Genomic DNA, 14,561 nt, shown 5'->3' with positions numbered 1-14,561 from the left:
ATGTGTGTGAAAGGAGTTCAAAAAAAATTATTGTTTATATTTGGAAGGTGCAAAGTTTGTGATGCAGTGTATGTCAGATCATCTCAAGCATAAGAATTATTTTTTTTCTTCTATCAGGTGTTATATACAGTCACTTGTAAAAGCAAATTTCAAAATAAGAATATTTCTATACACATGCATGACTTGTAGAAAAAGAGATCTTCAAAAGATAAATAAGAAAAGAAAAAAACCCAACAGTTATGAGAGCATACCATATTCGCCGGCGATAAGGCTGCGCTACTTTCAACAAAAATAAAGAAGTGAAGTTGGGGTGAGGCCTATACGCCAGCACAAGCAAATTACTGTATTGTAAATTTCCAACTCAAGAGAACCACCTACCTAACCGACATACATAATCATGTATGGGACTATGCAGTGTGCCACTTGTTACTGTTATTGTTAGGAAACGTGTGGAAACCCATAGAAATAACGAAGTTTCTTATAAAGATAACGTAGTAAAGTAATTAAGTTTTGATCAGAACAAAATCCCTTGATTTTTTTTTTCTGTTTTTCATCACGGATGTCGGGATGCGGCTTATCCGGCGTTGCGGCTTTATATGTCGCTGGCAAATACGGTAGTCTTAGAACAGTAGCAAAATCAGTTCACTTCCCTCAACTTCGTTGATGAAATGTAAATATATGTTGTGAGTATGCATGTATTATATTCACATAATTAGAAAGCAGTGTGACAAAATCTCGTACTGACACTCAAGCGTAATAATCCTGTTTGTGTATGGCTGCAACAACAGTGTGAAAAAAGCTTTGCCTGTGAAAAGGAATTGGGCATGAGTGTAAGTTTATTGTGGAGAGAAAATTGTGGAGTTGGTAAACTAGATGTGATTTATATATTGTCTTCCTTTTGTTTCCAAACTACAAATCAAATATATCAGGGATAAGGCAAGACATTATATTGCTGTGTTAACCTCAGTCCAGAGAACCGGAAAAGTTTTTTTTTTTTTTTTTTTTTAAAGTTGCTATATTTCATTGTTGCAGAGCTCTGCAGAAGGCTGTTTTACGGGCTGATATTCAACCTTCTGATGGCTAGAAATCTTGTTTATTGGATATTTTCTGTGATGCACATTCTGAGCGCAGGACTGCCATACAGGAGGCACAGAAACAAAGCTTTATATGAGAATGTGAGCAGAATTCTTGATGCTTCTTTCAAACCTTTAAGCTCCTTACAGTTTCATGGCATTGTTACACACATCCCACATACAAAAACATGCATCTATTTGGGCAGTAAGTCAGCAGCTGAGCAATTTTCCAGAGGGGTGGCAGCAGCTGGCTGAAGTGCTAAAGGGTTAAGCTGGTACTTTGGTATGATGGAAGTCGAACCTATTCTACCATTGGTCTGTAGGTTCTGTTCAAGTAGAATAGGTCAGACAATCAGTAAGTAGATAGTAAGGTGTCACCGGACACTTGATCAAAAGATCCATTCAACCTTACATGTTTTTGGTTCTACTCCTTGCAGATTTTGTTGCAGGAAATCACATCATATATAATGAAAGGAGAAAAAAACAACCCTCTTTTTTATGGTTTATGAGACCCAGCTAATACCTTGAATCAAACATCATCTGTCAAATGTCATGCTTATTATCTCACTTCTGTGACCATGTGTGTTTGTATGCATGATGCACAACAGGGAAAAATTATCTTTGTATGTTAAAAGGTGAATGTCACCCAAACTATATGCTTTGAATGAGTCATTACAAGTACAATGTATAGGAAGTCAGACAGGTAGTAAAAAGTCTGTTGTATTTGCATGGTACATAATTCATTGCCCATTTTCAGTGGCAGATCCAGGAATTCCATAGAAGGGGGGCACAAAAAAATATTTCTGGTGCCACTTGCGGGTTTAATCAGCTGACAAGCGCCCCCCCCCCCCCCCCCCAAAAAAAAGGCCATTTCTAGAGTCACTTCAGGCTACAGCACAATTTTCTCTTTCAAAAATTAAAGGGGGGGGGGGGGGCTTTCAATTTTTTTTCTTTTATTTTCCCTGCAAAATAAAGGGGGCATGCACCCAGTGCACCCGGATCCGCCACTGATTTTGATATCTTATTTTGAGGTGTTAAAGGGCTTTGTTTAAATTACATTAGGAACAATTCCATGTATCAACCATTGAATGGGAGACTATATTTTCCCATGCCAATTCAAAGAGTGATGGATTTCAGATCTTTGGTAATCTTTAAACAGTGTCATGCAGATGAGGATATTGTTTGTAATGATACTCAAATGTGCATTTCCTCCTCCCCCTCCCCCCTCCCCCCCCCCCCCCCCAAAAAAAAAAGAAAAAAAGATGACCTCCACTGACCTCTTGTCTGGAATAGTTGTACCCAACCTCTTCAAGCTGCAGTGGCTTTGAACATGAAGAATAAATGTGGCCATAAAAGACAGAGAATCTCTTTGATTTGTGCCCAATACTGATGTCACGTGTGTCCTTTAGGATGACAGCGTAAAAGTTTCACTTTTGTTGTGTCTGGCATTTTGCCAAATCACAAGTTTGCAGAGCAACTTTTTTTTTTAATGATTTAATAGTATGACTCCATTGTGTGTGTGTGTGTGTCTGTCTGTTAAAGTTGTCTGTCTGTCTGTGTGAATTCCATGTGTAACTTGTCATATGGACTTGAAAGCAAGTAAGTGTAGCAGTGGGCATTACTGAACCCCAGCCTCTACCTCCCCCCCCCCCCCAAAAAAAAAAGGGAGGTGGGGAGAGGCAGAGAGAGAGAGAGAGAGAGGAAGGAAATCAGATTTAGCAATCACAATGTTTCATAAAGCTGCCTATTTTTTTTTTTGTCACAGAATTTAAAGAAAGAGAGATAGGAGATAAACTCGCCTATTTGAAACAATTAAAAATGCAGGTATCTATAAACTTTCATATTCCTACGTATCCATGAATCAATAAAGTTTATGTTGATATGGTGTGAGCAGAACTAGCTGTCATTTAAAGAAATGCCTGAAATATTTCTGTGCATGGTGATCATTTGAAAAAAAAAAAAAATATTTCTGCTTGTCAAAGCTCATGAATATATTCTCCAAAAATATAGCAGTAGTACATGCATGTCTGATGTTTCTGTTGCTCTTATTGTGGAGGAATGCTGCCTCATGAGTGGAGAGTGTGGATGTAGAGGTTTTCAAATTCAAGTTCAAATGAAGATTATTAGGAATTTTCTGCATCGAATATATATTACAAAATGAAATACAGTCATTTCTTTTTGTTTACAAGACAATGGAACATACAGTGTGTACATCCGAATATAAAACTGAGATATACGTGTACAGATTAATGAAAAGAGTAAGAGAACACGTCGATTGGGAACCACACGGGATAAAGAAAGTAAAAGGATCTGACTGAATTATGGCACATGTATTGGGAGTATAAATGCAGAAGACTGTCGTCAAATAAGCATATAGCTTGAAGATACAACAGCCTTGAAAGAGAAGGAAGAAAAAAAATGGGTAAAACATGCATCTTGTATAGTTATCGAAAAGAAAAGAAAAAGCAAGAAAAAACAAAACAAAAACAAAACAAAACAAAAGTTTATATGAAGCTTTCAATTCCTGCTTTCCTTTGGATATTTGATATAATCTGAACATACTCAGGCAGTCATTGAATAGTGAACATCAGGCCAATCTGCCATGGGAAGAAAGGGGTGTGTTTCGACATGTAAATCAAATTACACATGAGACTAAGAAGATATTGGAAATCAATTCTGTTAAGTATAATTTCTTGCACCTTAAACATAAGCGATTTTTTTTTTCTTGTCAGCCGATGAAACCCAGAAGTGGCACCAGAAATATCTTTGGCGCCCCCCCCCCCCTTTTTTCGGAATTCCTGAACCCGCCCCGGTTAGAGGGCTTTCATTTGTTCTTATCAATTAGTTTTAGAGTGAAGGAACACATACCCTCAATGATTTTATTAGAATGTTGGGGGATGAAATAAATTAGTTCTTACTTATTGCAAATTTTCGAACAGTGATAGTGGTTGCGACTGCTAATGTGAGCGAGATAAAGAGATGATATCATAATCTCACACTCTCCCGTTGCCCTGTGATCTCTGTGCAGGCGCGGGCCGGAGGTGGGGGTGGGGTGGATTTGAGAGAGTGGTGACTGGCTAATTTATTTCAAGCCAAAAATCATACTAAAATCGCCAAATGCCAAGAGCCAAAGCCAATTAGGGTTGCCGAGCATTCAATTTTTACCACTCTAAAAAGCTAGAAATGTTAATATTAAGGCCAAAAATTTTACTTTGAAAATAATTATTTTAATTTGATAAGGATTTAATTTGATATCTACTTTGTGTCAAAAGATTTATTCAATTATTTTATCAACATTACGAAGGTACACATACCAATATGTTTGCCCATGCCTGACCAATGCATGTCCTTTTCGTGCACGAATCTCCTCAAACATGGGTTAGTTAATCTGACATGACTGTGAATAATCATGGAATACTGCCTATTTATGCCGTTAGAAACTTAAGCTCTGAGTTTCCTGGTTAGAAAGATTGCCTTTCAATATCTTCATATACTTCACGAGGATTATAAAAACAAAATTCTGTATTTCTGAGAGGAAGTTTATAACGATTCGACAGAGCTCTTTGATTGCCGTGCAGTAGTGGTTAACAGAATGCCGCATGCATGTACTTTTGTACACGACCTCTTTCACCATACCACATGCATTGGCCATTGCACTGCAATCTGCACTGAGCGAGCGCGAGCCCCTTCAGCTTCACTACAGTACAGGACATGACAGTACACTTGATGTCTGCATACACAATAGCCAAACCACTACAAAGTCATCACATGCACAGCTTCACAGTATTGTACCGTAGGCTATAACGAACTGTCACACATACACATGCATTGCATTAGTAGAGCGAAGTGCGCAGAAATTGATCATGATGTAGAAGAACCTAATGTTGATTAAAAATGCCAGACATTCACATCGCATGTGACACGCGCCGCAATTGGAGATCAGCTGGGGCGACGGATTTTCATCGCTCTCAAAAGACGTTCCGAATTCACCTTTTTCCTCCATAAAAACAAATAATTTTAATCCAAATCATAAAATGTATTTTACTATATGTAACAGGTGACAAAACCATTTTTAATGCGAGAATGTTTGTGATTTCGAATGGATTTCAGGTGGCAGATTAATAAAAGTTTTTCAAGCACGATGATGCATATCATGATGCACAATGCATCCTACATCGAAGTGTGTGTATATAACACACGCGCTGATATTATACGTGGCGCGCTATGGGCGGCGAACTAGGCCACCGCGAAAATTTTTGCGTTCACACTAACAGTAACAAAGAGTAACTGCGGCAGTAAGCGGCTGTGCAGCTGTTCGCGGCAGGTACAACATACACGGTAATATACTGCTAAACACAGCATTGCACTGTTTATACATGCACACTACACATATACTAACACACTAGCAATCAACAAAAACCAGCCGATAAAATGGGCACGATCTCTGACGAAAGTGAAATTTTCTCACCTAAATGACAACATATCGCATCCAAAATAAAATTTTCGGTACTTATTAACATAACAATTGAGAAATATGGTCCAAGAAACTTGATTTTTTGTCATTTTCCCAATGCTCATGGATTTTGAAAACATATCCTCACATAAAATAGAACTTTCGCGAGCTGATGTGGGCCGCCATTTTTGTTCGGAAAGTGGATGTTACCATCGAAAAAATTCAAAAAAACACGAGAAAGACGTCAACAGCACCGCCAGAATTGCGATCTTGTTTGCGGCCAATGCATGTGCACCTGCTATTTTCACGTGCTTTCGCAATGGGAATTGGTGCTTACGCAATGTTCGCGAGACATGTGAAGGCGTTCAGCTAAAGATCGCGGAGCACGCGCGTATTGCATAGGGATTGTACATCGTGCCGCAAGCAGAAATACTACGTCGCATATTGCCCTTATCGACGAAAATTGTGCCGGGTTTTGCCCCGGTAAATCATGAAAACTGCGTTGGTCAATGGAAAATTTCTTTTATGAAAACAATTGCGTTAATGAATAATCTTGTCTATGATATATGAAATGGTTGAAAATAATTTGCCTGATTTGTTTACAAGTTGGAAAAACCCTTAACAATGCTTAAACTGCCGCAAACGGGATATTTTACAGGCCTCGAAATAGGATTTTGGAGGGGCAAGGCCATTTAGAAAAGGGCACTTTTTCCAAGAGGCCAGGGCACTTAAGTCAGTCAGAGGGGCACCAAGGCCACATTGGAAAGGGCATGTTTGGTGTTTATGAAAAAAGAAAGAAGAAAAACAAACCGAGAAAAACAAACACACACACACACACACACACACACAAAGTGCAACACACAACAAAAACCTCTTCCCTGCAGCTGGGCAATTCCGCAGTTAGGTGGACATGACATGGATAAAAGAAATGTGCCTCTTTATCTTACTCTTTAATTTAGATATCAACTAATGCCATGGATGTTCACCAATCACTAAGGTCTTTCAAATTCAGTAGATTTTATTTTTCATATTCATTGATTTTGCAAGATCTAAAACCATCATTTAAAATGTGCATGTGGGACTGGGGATGCTGAAATTCACTTAAATGCAAATTACAGTGGGTTGCTTTGACATTTTTTCCTGAAATTTTTGCTAAAAGGTAAAAGATGAATACATTTAAATACTCCAGAAGTCATGTGACATTTTGTTGATTACAAAAGGGTGAAATGACCTGCGGAATTACTCCGGACAAATGTAACGTTACTAACCGTAACGTTACTAACCATGCATTTGGGGTCTAGCTAATAAATCATCGGTCAAACTGCTAAAAATATTTGTGTGAACATTTGTCATGACGCAATAATTGAAATTAATGCAACACTTTGTTTTAAGTAACTTGAAATTTTGCACACTTTTTGTTTCAAGACATTGATTTTTTTGTCATGTCCTTTTTTCGTAACGTTACTAACCAGCCCTTTTAGTTGCCATAGCAATTCTAATATTTATCGGATTGTACTCATTCTTTTCTATATCATAGACCTAGGAAGGATGAACATGTTTTAAAATGATTTTGACTTGAAATGAATAAATGGTGATTTAGTAGTAAAAATAAATATCTAAATTTCTTTAAATGTAACGTTACTAACCGCGGAATTGCCATGGCCGTCGGTGGCCGTCGGTTAATTCGAGGCCTGATTTTACTCTAGTGTTTTAGGTTTGATCTGAGATCTGGTGTTTTGTCAACAATTGAACTCCATCTGTATGCATTCAAATTTTGCATTCAGGCTGGTCGCACAAGGTTTTTCATGTAGTTGGTGGTCAAATTTTGGACAGCATTATATTATGGTCGAATTATGGGTGGCTTGCTTTACCGACATGCTCTTTCCCTCGTTTTGGTAGTGGTAGAATGTGCTGTGGCATAACCTAAAATGGTGTCTTTTCCCCTAAGTTGGACTTTCTTCCTCTGAGTTTGATTGTTTATATTTATAAACCATTTTGAACAATCTGCCAATTTAATTCAGTTATAAAATGCTAGTAATTACTGGTGGTACATGTATATACCTGATGATACAAGATTGTATTTCAGACTGCTGCTGAATTGGTATCTCAAGTTAGACAATGTGTTTTCCATTTGGGGGGCTGAAACAGCCATGGTGGGTACAGAATTGAATTTATCCCCCCTCCTTGACAAAAGAAAAAATAAATAAAAAGAAACAAAACAAACTGTCAATCAAACAGAAAAATGGTAAGGCTCAATTTGAAGTAAATACTATAACTGTTCTTTAAAAGTGTAGGGGAAAATGAATGTGAGAGCTCTTATCTCTCAGAAACATGTATTTTGCCTCTTTGTATCATTTTCTCTGACCCCGAGGTGTTGGAGAGTTCCAATGTACAGTGAGCAAAAAGAATTTAATCCAAATAAATGTGATAAATATTGGCCTACATTTTACTCTTTTACTGAAATCCATACCCTCCTGAAATTAGTTATAGATTGATGCAATGAATAGTTGGTTACATCAGAGCTTCATAGCAACCAGCTGTAGTGGGTATGCAGTAATTGGGGGGGGGGGGGGGGAGGCCGGAGGTATATGAAAATAATTTTGAGGCCGGAGGTATATGAAAATAATTTTGAGGCCATGACAGTCAATGCATGCACGCCATGTTTGTTTCAATGCAGGAAGTGGCAAGCCAAGAGGTCTGAGAACAGCCCGCAAGCTGCGTACCCATCGCCGCGAGCAGCGATGGCATGACAAGGACTACAAAAAGGCTCACTCCAGCACAGCCCTCAAGGCCAATCCATTTGGAGGTGCCTCCCACGCCAAGGGTATCGTCTTGGAGAAGGTCGGAGTGGAAGCCAAGCAGCCCAACTCTGCCATCCGCAAGTGTGTCAGGGTACAGCTCATCAAGAACGGAAAGAAGATCACCGCTTTTGTGCCCAACGATGGTTGCCTCAATTTCATCGAGGTGAGCAAGGCTTTCATTCTTTAAACTGAAGATAAGCATAGTCAACCTTGCGTAAGTCGAATCTACTTGAACTGAAGAAATAACTTCGACTTACAGAAAAAATCTGACATATGAGGGTGGCCTGTGATATCAATGTGACAAACAAAAGACATGGCGAGGGAACATGCAAGTTATGCTGAGTCGAGGGGAAGGTGCATTCCAATGTCTTTTGTTAAACATTTCAGTACTTACGCAGTGATTGACAGATGAGGTCATCTGAGGAATATTGGTTTGGAAGGATTTTTTGTTGGCGTTCCCAAGTAATCTGAAGAAAAATAGAAGAAAAAATCATTAAAAATATATGGAATGTTTCTAGATATTCATTTCACCGCAAAAGTGATGTTGAGGGTATCATAAATCGACACAAATCAACATGCACTTGGATTTCAGGGGCCCTTTAAATATAAAAAAACAAAGTAAAAGAAAGTGGTCGTAATATAAGTTGGATCCCACCTTAGGACCTCTTTGTTTTTTTCTATATCTCGGCCATTTCAAAACCAATTTCAATCGAATAAACTTTGAATTCCTCTAAGAATTGTATGCTCTTCAATATTTCATAAGTGGTTTCTAATTATCTCACGAAAAGTAAATCTGCATCCCCATCTCGGCCAAAACTGTACCAGTCCTTTAAATGTGGCATGTTGCAAGGTGTTAACAAAATGTATTCCTTCTGTGTCTGCATTTGACAACTGCAGGAGAACGACGAAGTGTTGGTGGCTGGATTCGGTCGTAAGGGTCACGCCGTGGGAGACATCCCAGGAGTTCGCTTCAAGGTGGTGAAGGTGGCCAATGTCTCCCTCTGGGCTCTCTTCAAGGGCAAGAAGGAGCGGCCGAGGTCTTAGAAGCCAAGTGATTGTCAGCTGGGAGAAATTCTCAATAAATTACTAGTCACGTGCATGTAACCACAATGTTTTGCATTCCCTTGTTTGTCTCGTGTCGTTTGAACCTTTATGTTTGCACATGTGAGCAGTACATGGAGAGAATGAAGCGTGCAGCTTTGTTTTCATGCTAGAGTGGGGCATATGAGTGTGTATTGTGTACGTGTGCGTTTGATATAGAAAAAGACTTATTTAAAAGTCACATGGTAACATGCAACATCATAACATGAAACGTGTCATCCATATTGGCCAAAGTTGATCATATTAAGCTAGTTCTATCTTATGCTGAAGAATATCATTGTACTCAACATTCCTGTTAAAGAAGTCCAGACAACTTTCAGAATTTCACATCATGTGGTGAATAAATTGACAGCTCCATGTATCGATTTGTGGAATTTAATTTGGTCATTGTTGGTCCTTCAGCAGAGAAACCAATGCTTTGGAAAAACTCAAAACAAATTATACTGAATGTTGAACCACAATGTGATTTTTGCCTTCAAAATATATTTTTAACTGTGCATCATAATGTTTGTTTTTTATCATGTTTAGGTGTGTGTGTGTGTGTGCGTGTGTTGTGTGATTGTTATGCAGATGTTGGCAGCCCTGCAAAAGATGGTACATGTACTTTAAAGGATAATGCAACCAAATATATACAGTATATGAGTTTAGGGAATGTAGCGATATTAGTACATTTGTAGAACACATTTGTGAAAGTTTGAGGAAAATTGGACAATCTGTTAAAAAGTTATGAATTTTTTAAAGTTTGGTGCTGCCATCACTGGATGAGAAGACTACAATACTTTCTTACGTCATGTATGGAAAACAAAGTAAATCTAAAGAAAATTCAAAATACAGTACATGTATTTTTATTTTTCTATCACAATGAAAGAGCACTTAACCGAAAGCAGGGGAAATAATATTACCCTGAACATGTCAGTAACAAGTTGAGGGAATGTGTAGTGTCTCATTGAAAAAGTAGATTTTGTGGAATTCTCTGTAATCATTTCTTTATATCGCTGTAGTTATCTCTTTGAGCGATGGCTGCATCTAAACTTTAAAAATTCATTATTTGGAACGGATTAATTTTCCTCAAACTTGCTGCATTCACTCAATCCACATTTATATTTGGGTTTCATTCCCCTTTGGTATTTATGTTAGTCTTGAATATCTACCAAATGTTTACCACAAGTAATTTTAGAAACAATGAACCCATTTTTCTGTCACATATTTTGATACATTTATACTCTGGTCTGTGTGTGTGTGTGTACGTGAAACAGAGAGAGAGACTTGGGTAGTAATGAAGCTGGACATTCACAGAACTTCTCGCAAGCCATAATAAAACAAATGCACACTCGGTGTAAGACATCTAAAGTTAAACTTTATTACAATTTACATGTAGCCAAAAAGTAAAGGGAAAAAAAATGCTAAAATGCAATGTAAAATTTCAAAAGCAAGAAATATGAACATGCAAGCACTTGGGAGAATTGCACCAGAAATCATACATTAAAGCAATGACTGACATCACAGAGGCAGATCTGCCATTTCTATTTGCCTTTAAGAATTCATCCAACATTGGCTTGGACTGGAGAAATTAATGAATAGTGTTCGTTTGGACAAACACAATGTCCTCTTCAACTGCAACAAGTACATAAACTTTGTTGAAATGTGTACACTTGTGGCCTCCCCCCCCCCCCCCCATTTACTTTTGTCGTCTAATTTTCTATTTATTTTCATACTAGGGTAAAAGAAAAAGGGCCTGTTATACCAAGTGGTGTTGTAAAACCACAGCAAAACGCAATTCATTCTCCTTGCAAAGAAAGATCACTTGCACTTGTGTATAAGCTATCATTTTCACGTACAGATATTTTGCAAATGAATAGGTCAGACATTTTCGCGAGATGTTTTCGCAAATTACACTGAAGCTACCGTAAATGCACTATTACCCTAGTGAATGGAAACATTTTCATGCGTTGTTAAATTCGCGATCCAACTCAGAACCGTGATTCGCGAAATTCACGAAAATAATGGCTTGTTGTTTCTCCCCCTCCCCAAAACTTAAGAAAACAGTAACAGACGGTACACATAAATTGCTGCATTAACAAGAACATGGAGATGGAACCCAATTTACTGATTTGCCATGCTCGATATGTATCCAACTAAATTACACTTGCAGCATTGGGCCATTCACTATCTCCAGCAGGTACAGTCACTTGTGCTGCATTATGTAATGGGTATCACTCTTGCCTGGGTGTATGAGCGTGCAATTCTCACCAAATTGGATTCCCAGTTCTAATCTTTGAGCACTGCAATGCAATCTGTGCAGTTTTCTCTGGTAACAACCCCCTGTCTGCAAAATCAAAGACTTCAGTATAGTTGTAGACATTAGGGCACACATGCCCACACAGAGAAGAAATGAATGCAAGTTTTTAGCCTCCACAAAGTACCTAGGTGGTCATATTTTGCAGTACACATATTTTACTTCAAGGAGTTCATATTACTAGTGGAGCTGTTGAGGTGTTTCAGTGATATTTTTTTTTTTAAAGTATATTTGACAGACAGCAATATGATCTACGAAAATGAGCGTTGTTATCTAGAAACATGAAGTCATCTCTGGAACACAGGGTGAAAAGAACACAAACTTTCTACGACATTAGAATTCTTTACACACAACGTGGCCACTTTTGAAGTCAGGATGAATGATGTTAAAGTCTGCTCTTCAGTGGCTTTTGCCTGTTATGTTTTTTGCCTGTTTCATATGTAAAAACACTTGAGGTGGCCTTGTAAATGGCAGTGAAAGTGGATATGATGTCCATTGAGTATGGCCCCTCCCCCAATTACATAATTTCACACCCTTTCTTTGTGCAGAGTTTGAGTTGCAAACCTGAATGGTAAAATGCAAAGCCATTCAACTAATATTACTGTACACCTGGTACATTTTGCAGTGTTCTCCATTTTTGCAAATTTCATGAGTCAATGTTGACATTCGCAAAATCAACAGCTCATGAAAATATTGTCTCATGCAACACAAAGCTCATGAAAATATTGCCTCACGTAACACAAAGCTGACGAAAATATTGCCATATGCAAAACAAATGTGCTATACCATTTCCAAGGAGGAAATCATAAAATTTTCTCCTGACAAGGATAACGCTTGTTTGTCATTCTGTCACTGTCGTTTCAACTGCGAATTCAACCACTCGCCACATAGTCTTCATACTCCCAATTTGCGAAATAGTATGACACGCGAAATGCACAGAATATACAGTAGTTTGGCACATACACAAATTTCAAGTGTACAGGATGTACTATATTTGCAAAGGTGTGAGAGATGTTAAGGAAAAGCAAAGATGAAATGCAATACAGTATTTGCAACAATTTCTTCAGCTTAACCCCTCCCCCTCCCCCCACCCCCCCCCCACCCCCCCCCCCCCCCCACCCCACCATCCCACCCTCACATTTGGTCATAAGTCTCATATTGGGTAGCTCATTCTCATAACCTGACCACCATGTTTAAGTGAGTAATCCAAGACTTCTCTACAAAGACATACTTTTTGTCTTTGCTTGGCACTATCCTCAACAGGTAAATGAACATTGGTAACACAAAGTCATAAATGGGTCAAGTCATAGATCAAGTCATAGGTTATATCATCTCCGGTGGCACAAGTTGGTTTTCTAACACTGCGGAGCTTACTTGGGCACCTTGAACATTCACATGGATCACATATCTTCGTGAACATATTTTGTCATCTGGCCCAGCAATTGCCCCAGCAATTGCCTTTAATAGCAAATGCCCAAACAATCCCACAGGCTCAATGGGACTTGAAGCTTTCTGCATCAGGCACTGCCTTGAACACAAATCTGTCTGGACCTATACGAGCCATGCATTCTACAGCACGACGAGTTGCCTGCTACGTGTATCTGTCGTTGATCACACTGCTTCGTCATATCATGAAGGCAGTAATATCTAACAATGCAGTATTCCTATTTGGCTCCTTACAAGGAAGGCCCTTCCCACTGGACACTCCATACATCCTCGCAAAGGTGGACGCACCAAGACCTTGACGTTTGGGGCTTGACCACTGGACAGCTACTGAATCCTCAAGGATAGGACAAGGGCAGCCCTAGAGGGTTGGCCTCTTTCCCTGGCGTCGTTCATCTCGTCCGCAGAAAGGACGTAGCGCTGAATTGCTCCAGAACCACATGTCACTCTGGACCACATCTGGGGTAAAGCTTCGCCCACTCCTACCATTTTCTGCACATTGAAAATTGAAGTAGAACGTGAAAACAGTACATGCATTCAGATGATGAAGACCATTACGACTGAATATTTCTTTACCATTTATGGCTAGCTGTATACACACCTAAGGCAAAGTCACTTTATCACTACAATCACTGGCAGTCATGAATTCCCAATGAAAGTAGTTCTCATCCATGATTCTAGACATACCTTGTTTGTCAAGCAAGACAGCACAAGTGGAATCCCATGAATGAAAAACATCAGCTACTGCACTCCTCATTCCAAAAATGAGCGAAGATGTAACTTATACTTTGTACCTATACTGAAGTCTAAGAAGACTAATATAAAACAATTTGCAGATAAAATCTTTTTACAAGATGGGATCAAGAGAGTTGTCCAATTAACACAGCTGTGGCATTAGAAATCAAGAATCATTGCAGCTTTTAAATTCTACAATTACTTTCCGCCAATATTTACAAATGAGCCCAACATTTCCGACACGGAAAGCTGTCAAACAGATTGCTACATGACTGGTCATCATAGAGGTTATATACTAGTAGGTACTAGTGTGCTTGCTTGCAATGCGCCCTGTGCAATTGCTCAGTGAGTGCGTAGAGCGAGGTACAAGGCTTGCCTCTCATGGCGGACAGCACTCCTTACTATACACACTAGCAGCCATGAAGCAGCCAAGGAGTGTGGACTTGGAGTATGCCCTGTACTTGCTCTGTGAGTGTGGAGCACACACATGCAGAGTAAAGTCTGCCATCACTGATTTGGGCTCATCTATATCTTCTTGTAACCACATAAATTTTAGGTGACATGACATTTGCTCCTCCGACAATTGCTCCAGTCTTATTTTCTCCAAGGACTTAAGGTTAGGGTTAGGGTTGTGATGAGGTTTTACACTTAGTTTGATG

General features: G+C 38.9%; 2 protein-coding genes across 2 annotated transcripts in view; one reads left to right on the top strand and one right to left on the bottom strand.

Moving 5' to 3' along the window:
* Positions 1-4,443: 4,443 nt before the first annotated feature.
* On the top strand, positions 4,444-9,437 carry LOC139717305 (small ribosomal subunit protein uS12). The gene is made up of 3 exons (XM_071628796.1): positions 4,444-4,451; positions 8,204-8,490; positions 9,225-9,437. Exons 1-3 carry the CDS (start codon positions 4,448-4,450, stop codon positions 9,369-9,371), a joined length of 438 nt encoding a protein of 145 aa, XP_071484897.1. The 5' UTR covers positions 4,444-4,447; the 3' UTR covers positions 9,372-9,437.
* A 4,057-nt stretch (positions 9,438-13,494) lies between these two features.
* LOC139717379 (regulator of nonsense transcripts 2-like) overlaps positions 13,495-14,561 on the bottom strand; it is a 36,886-nt gene continuing 35,819 nt past the window's right edge. Inside the window, exon 34 of the mRNA XM_071628882.1 lies at positions 13,495-13,659. Coding sequence (XP_071484983.1) covers positions 13,495-13,659 — 165 coding nt within the window. The remainder of the gene's footprint in view (positions 13,660-14,561) is intronic.

This window comes from Diadema antillarum, unplaced genomic scaffold, assembly GCF_040938485.1.
Source record: "Diadema antillarum isolate AM-2024a unplaced genomic scaffold, OU_Dant_1.0 scf00000074, whole genome shotgun sequence".
Classification (NCBI taxonomy): Eukaryota; Metazoa; Echinodermata; class Echinoidea; order Diadematoida; family Diadematidae; genus Diadema; species Diadema antillarum.
This window is presented reverse-complemented; position numbering and strand designations above follow the sequence as displayed.

Bases quoted from the DNA above. Each gene is read 5' to 3' on its own strand.
- LOC139717305 (XM_071628796.1), top strand. The intron at 8,491-9,224 runs GTGAGCAAGGCT...TGACAACTGCAG, and splicing joins GTTGCCTCAATTTCATCGAG to GAGAACGACGAAGTGTTGGT.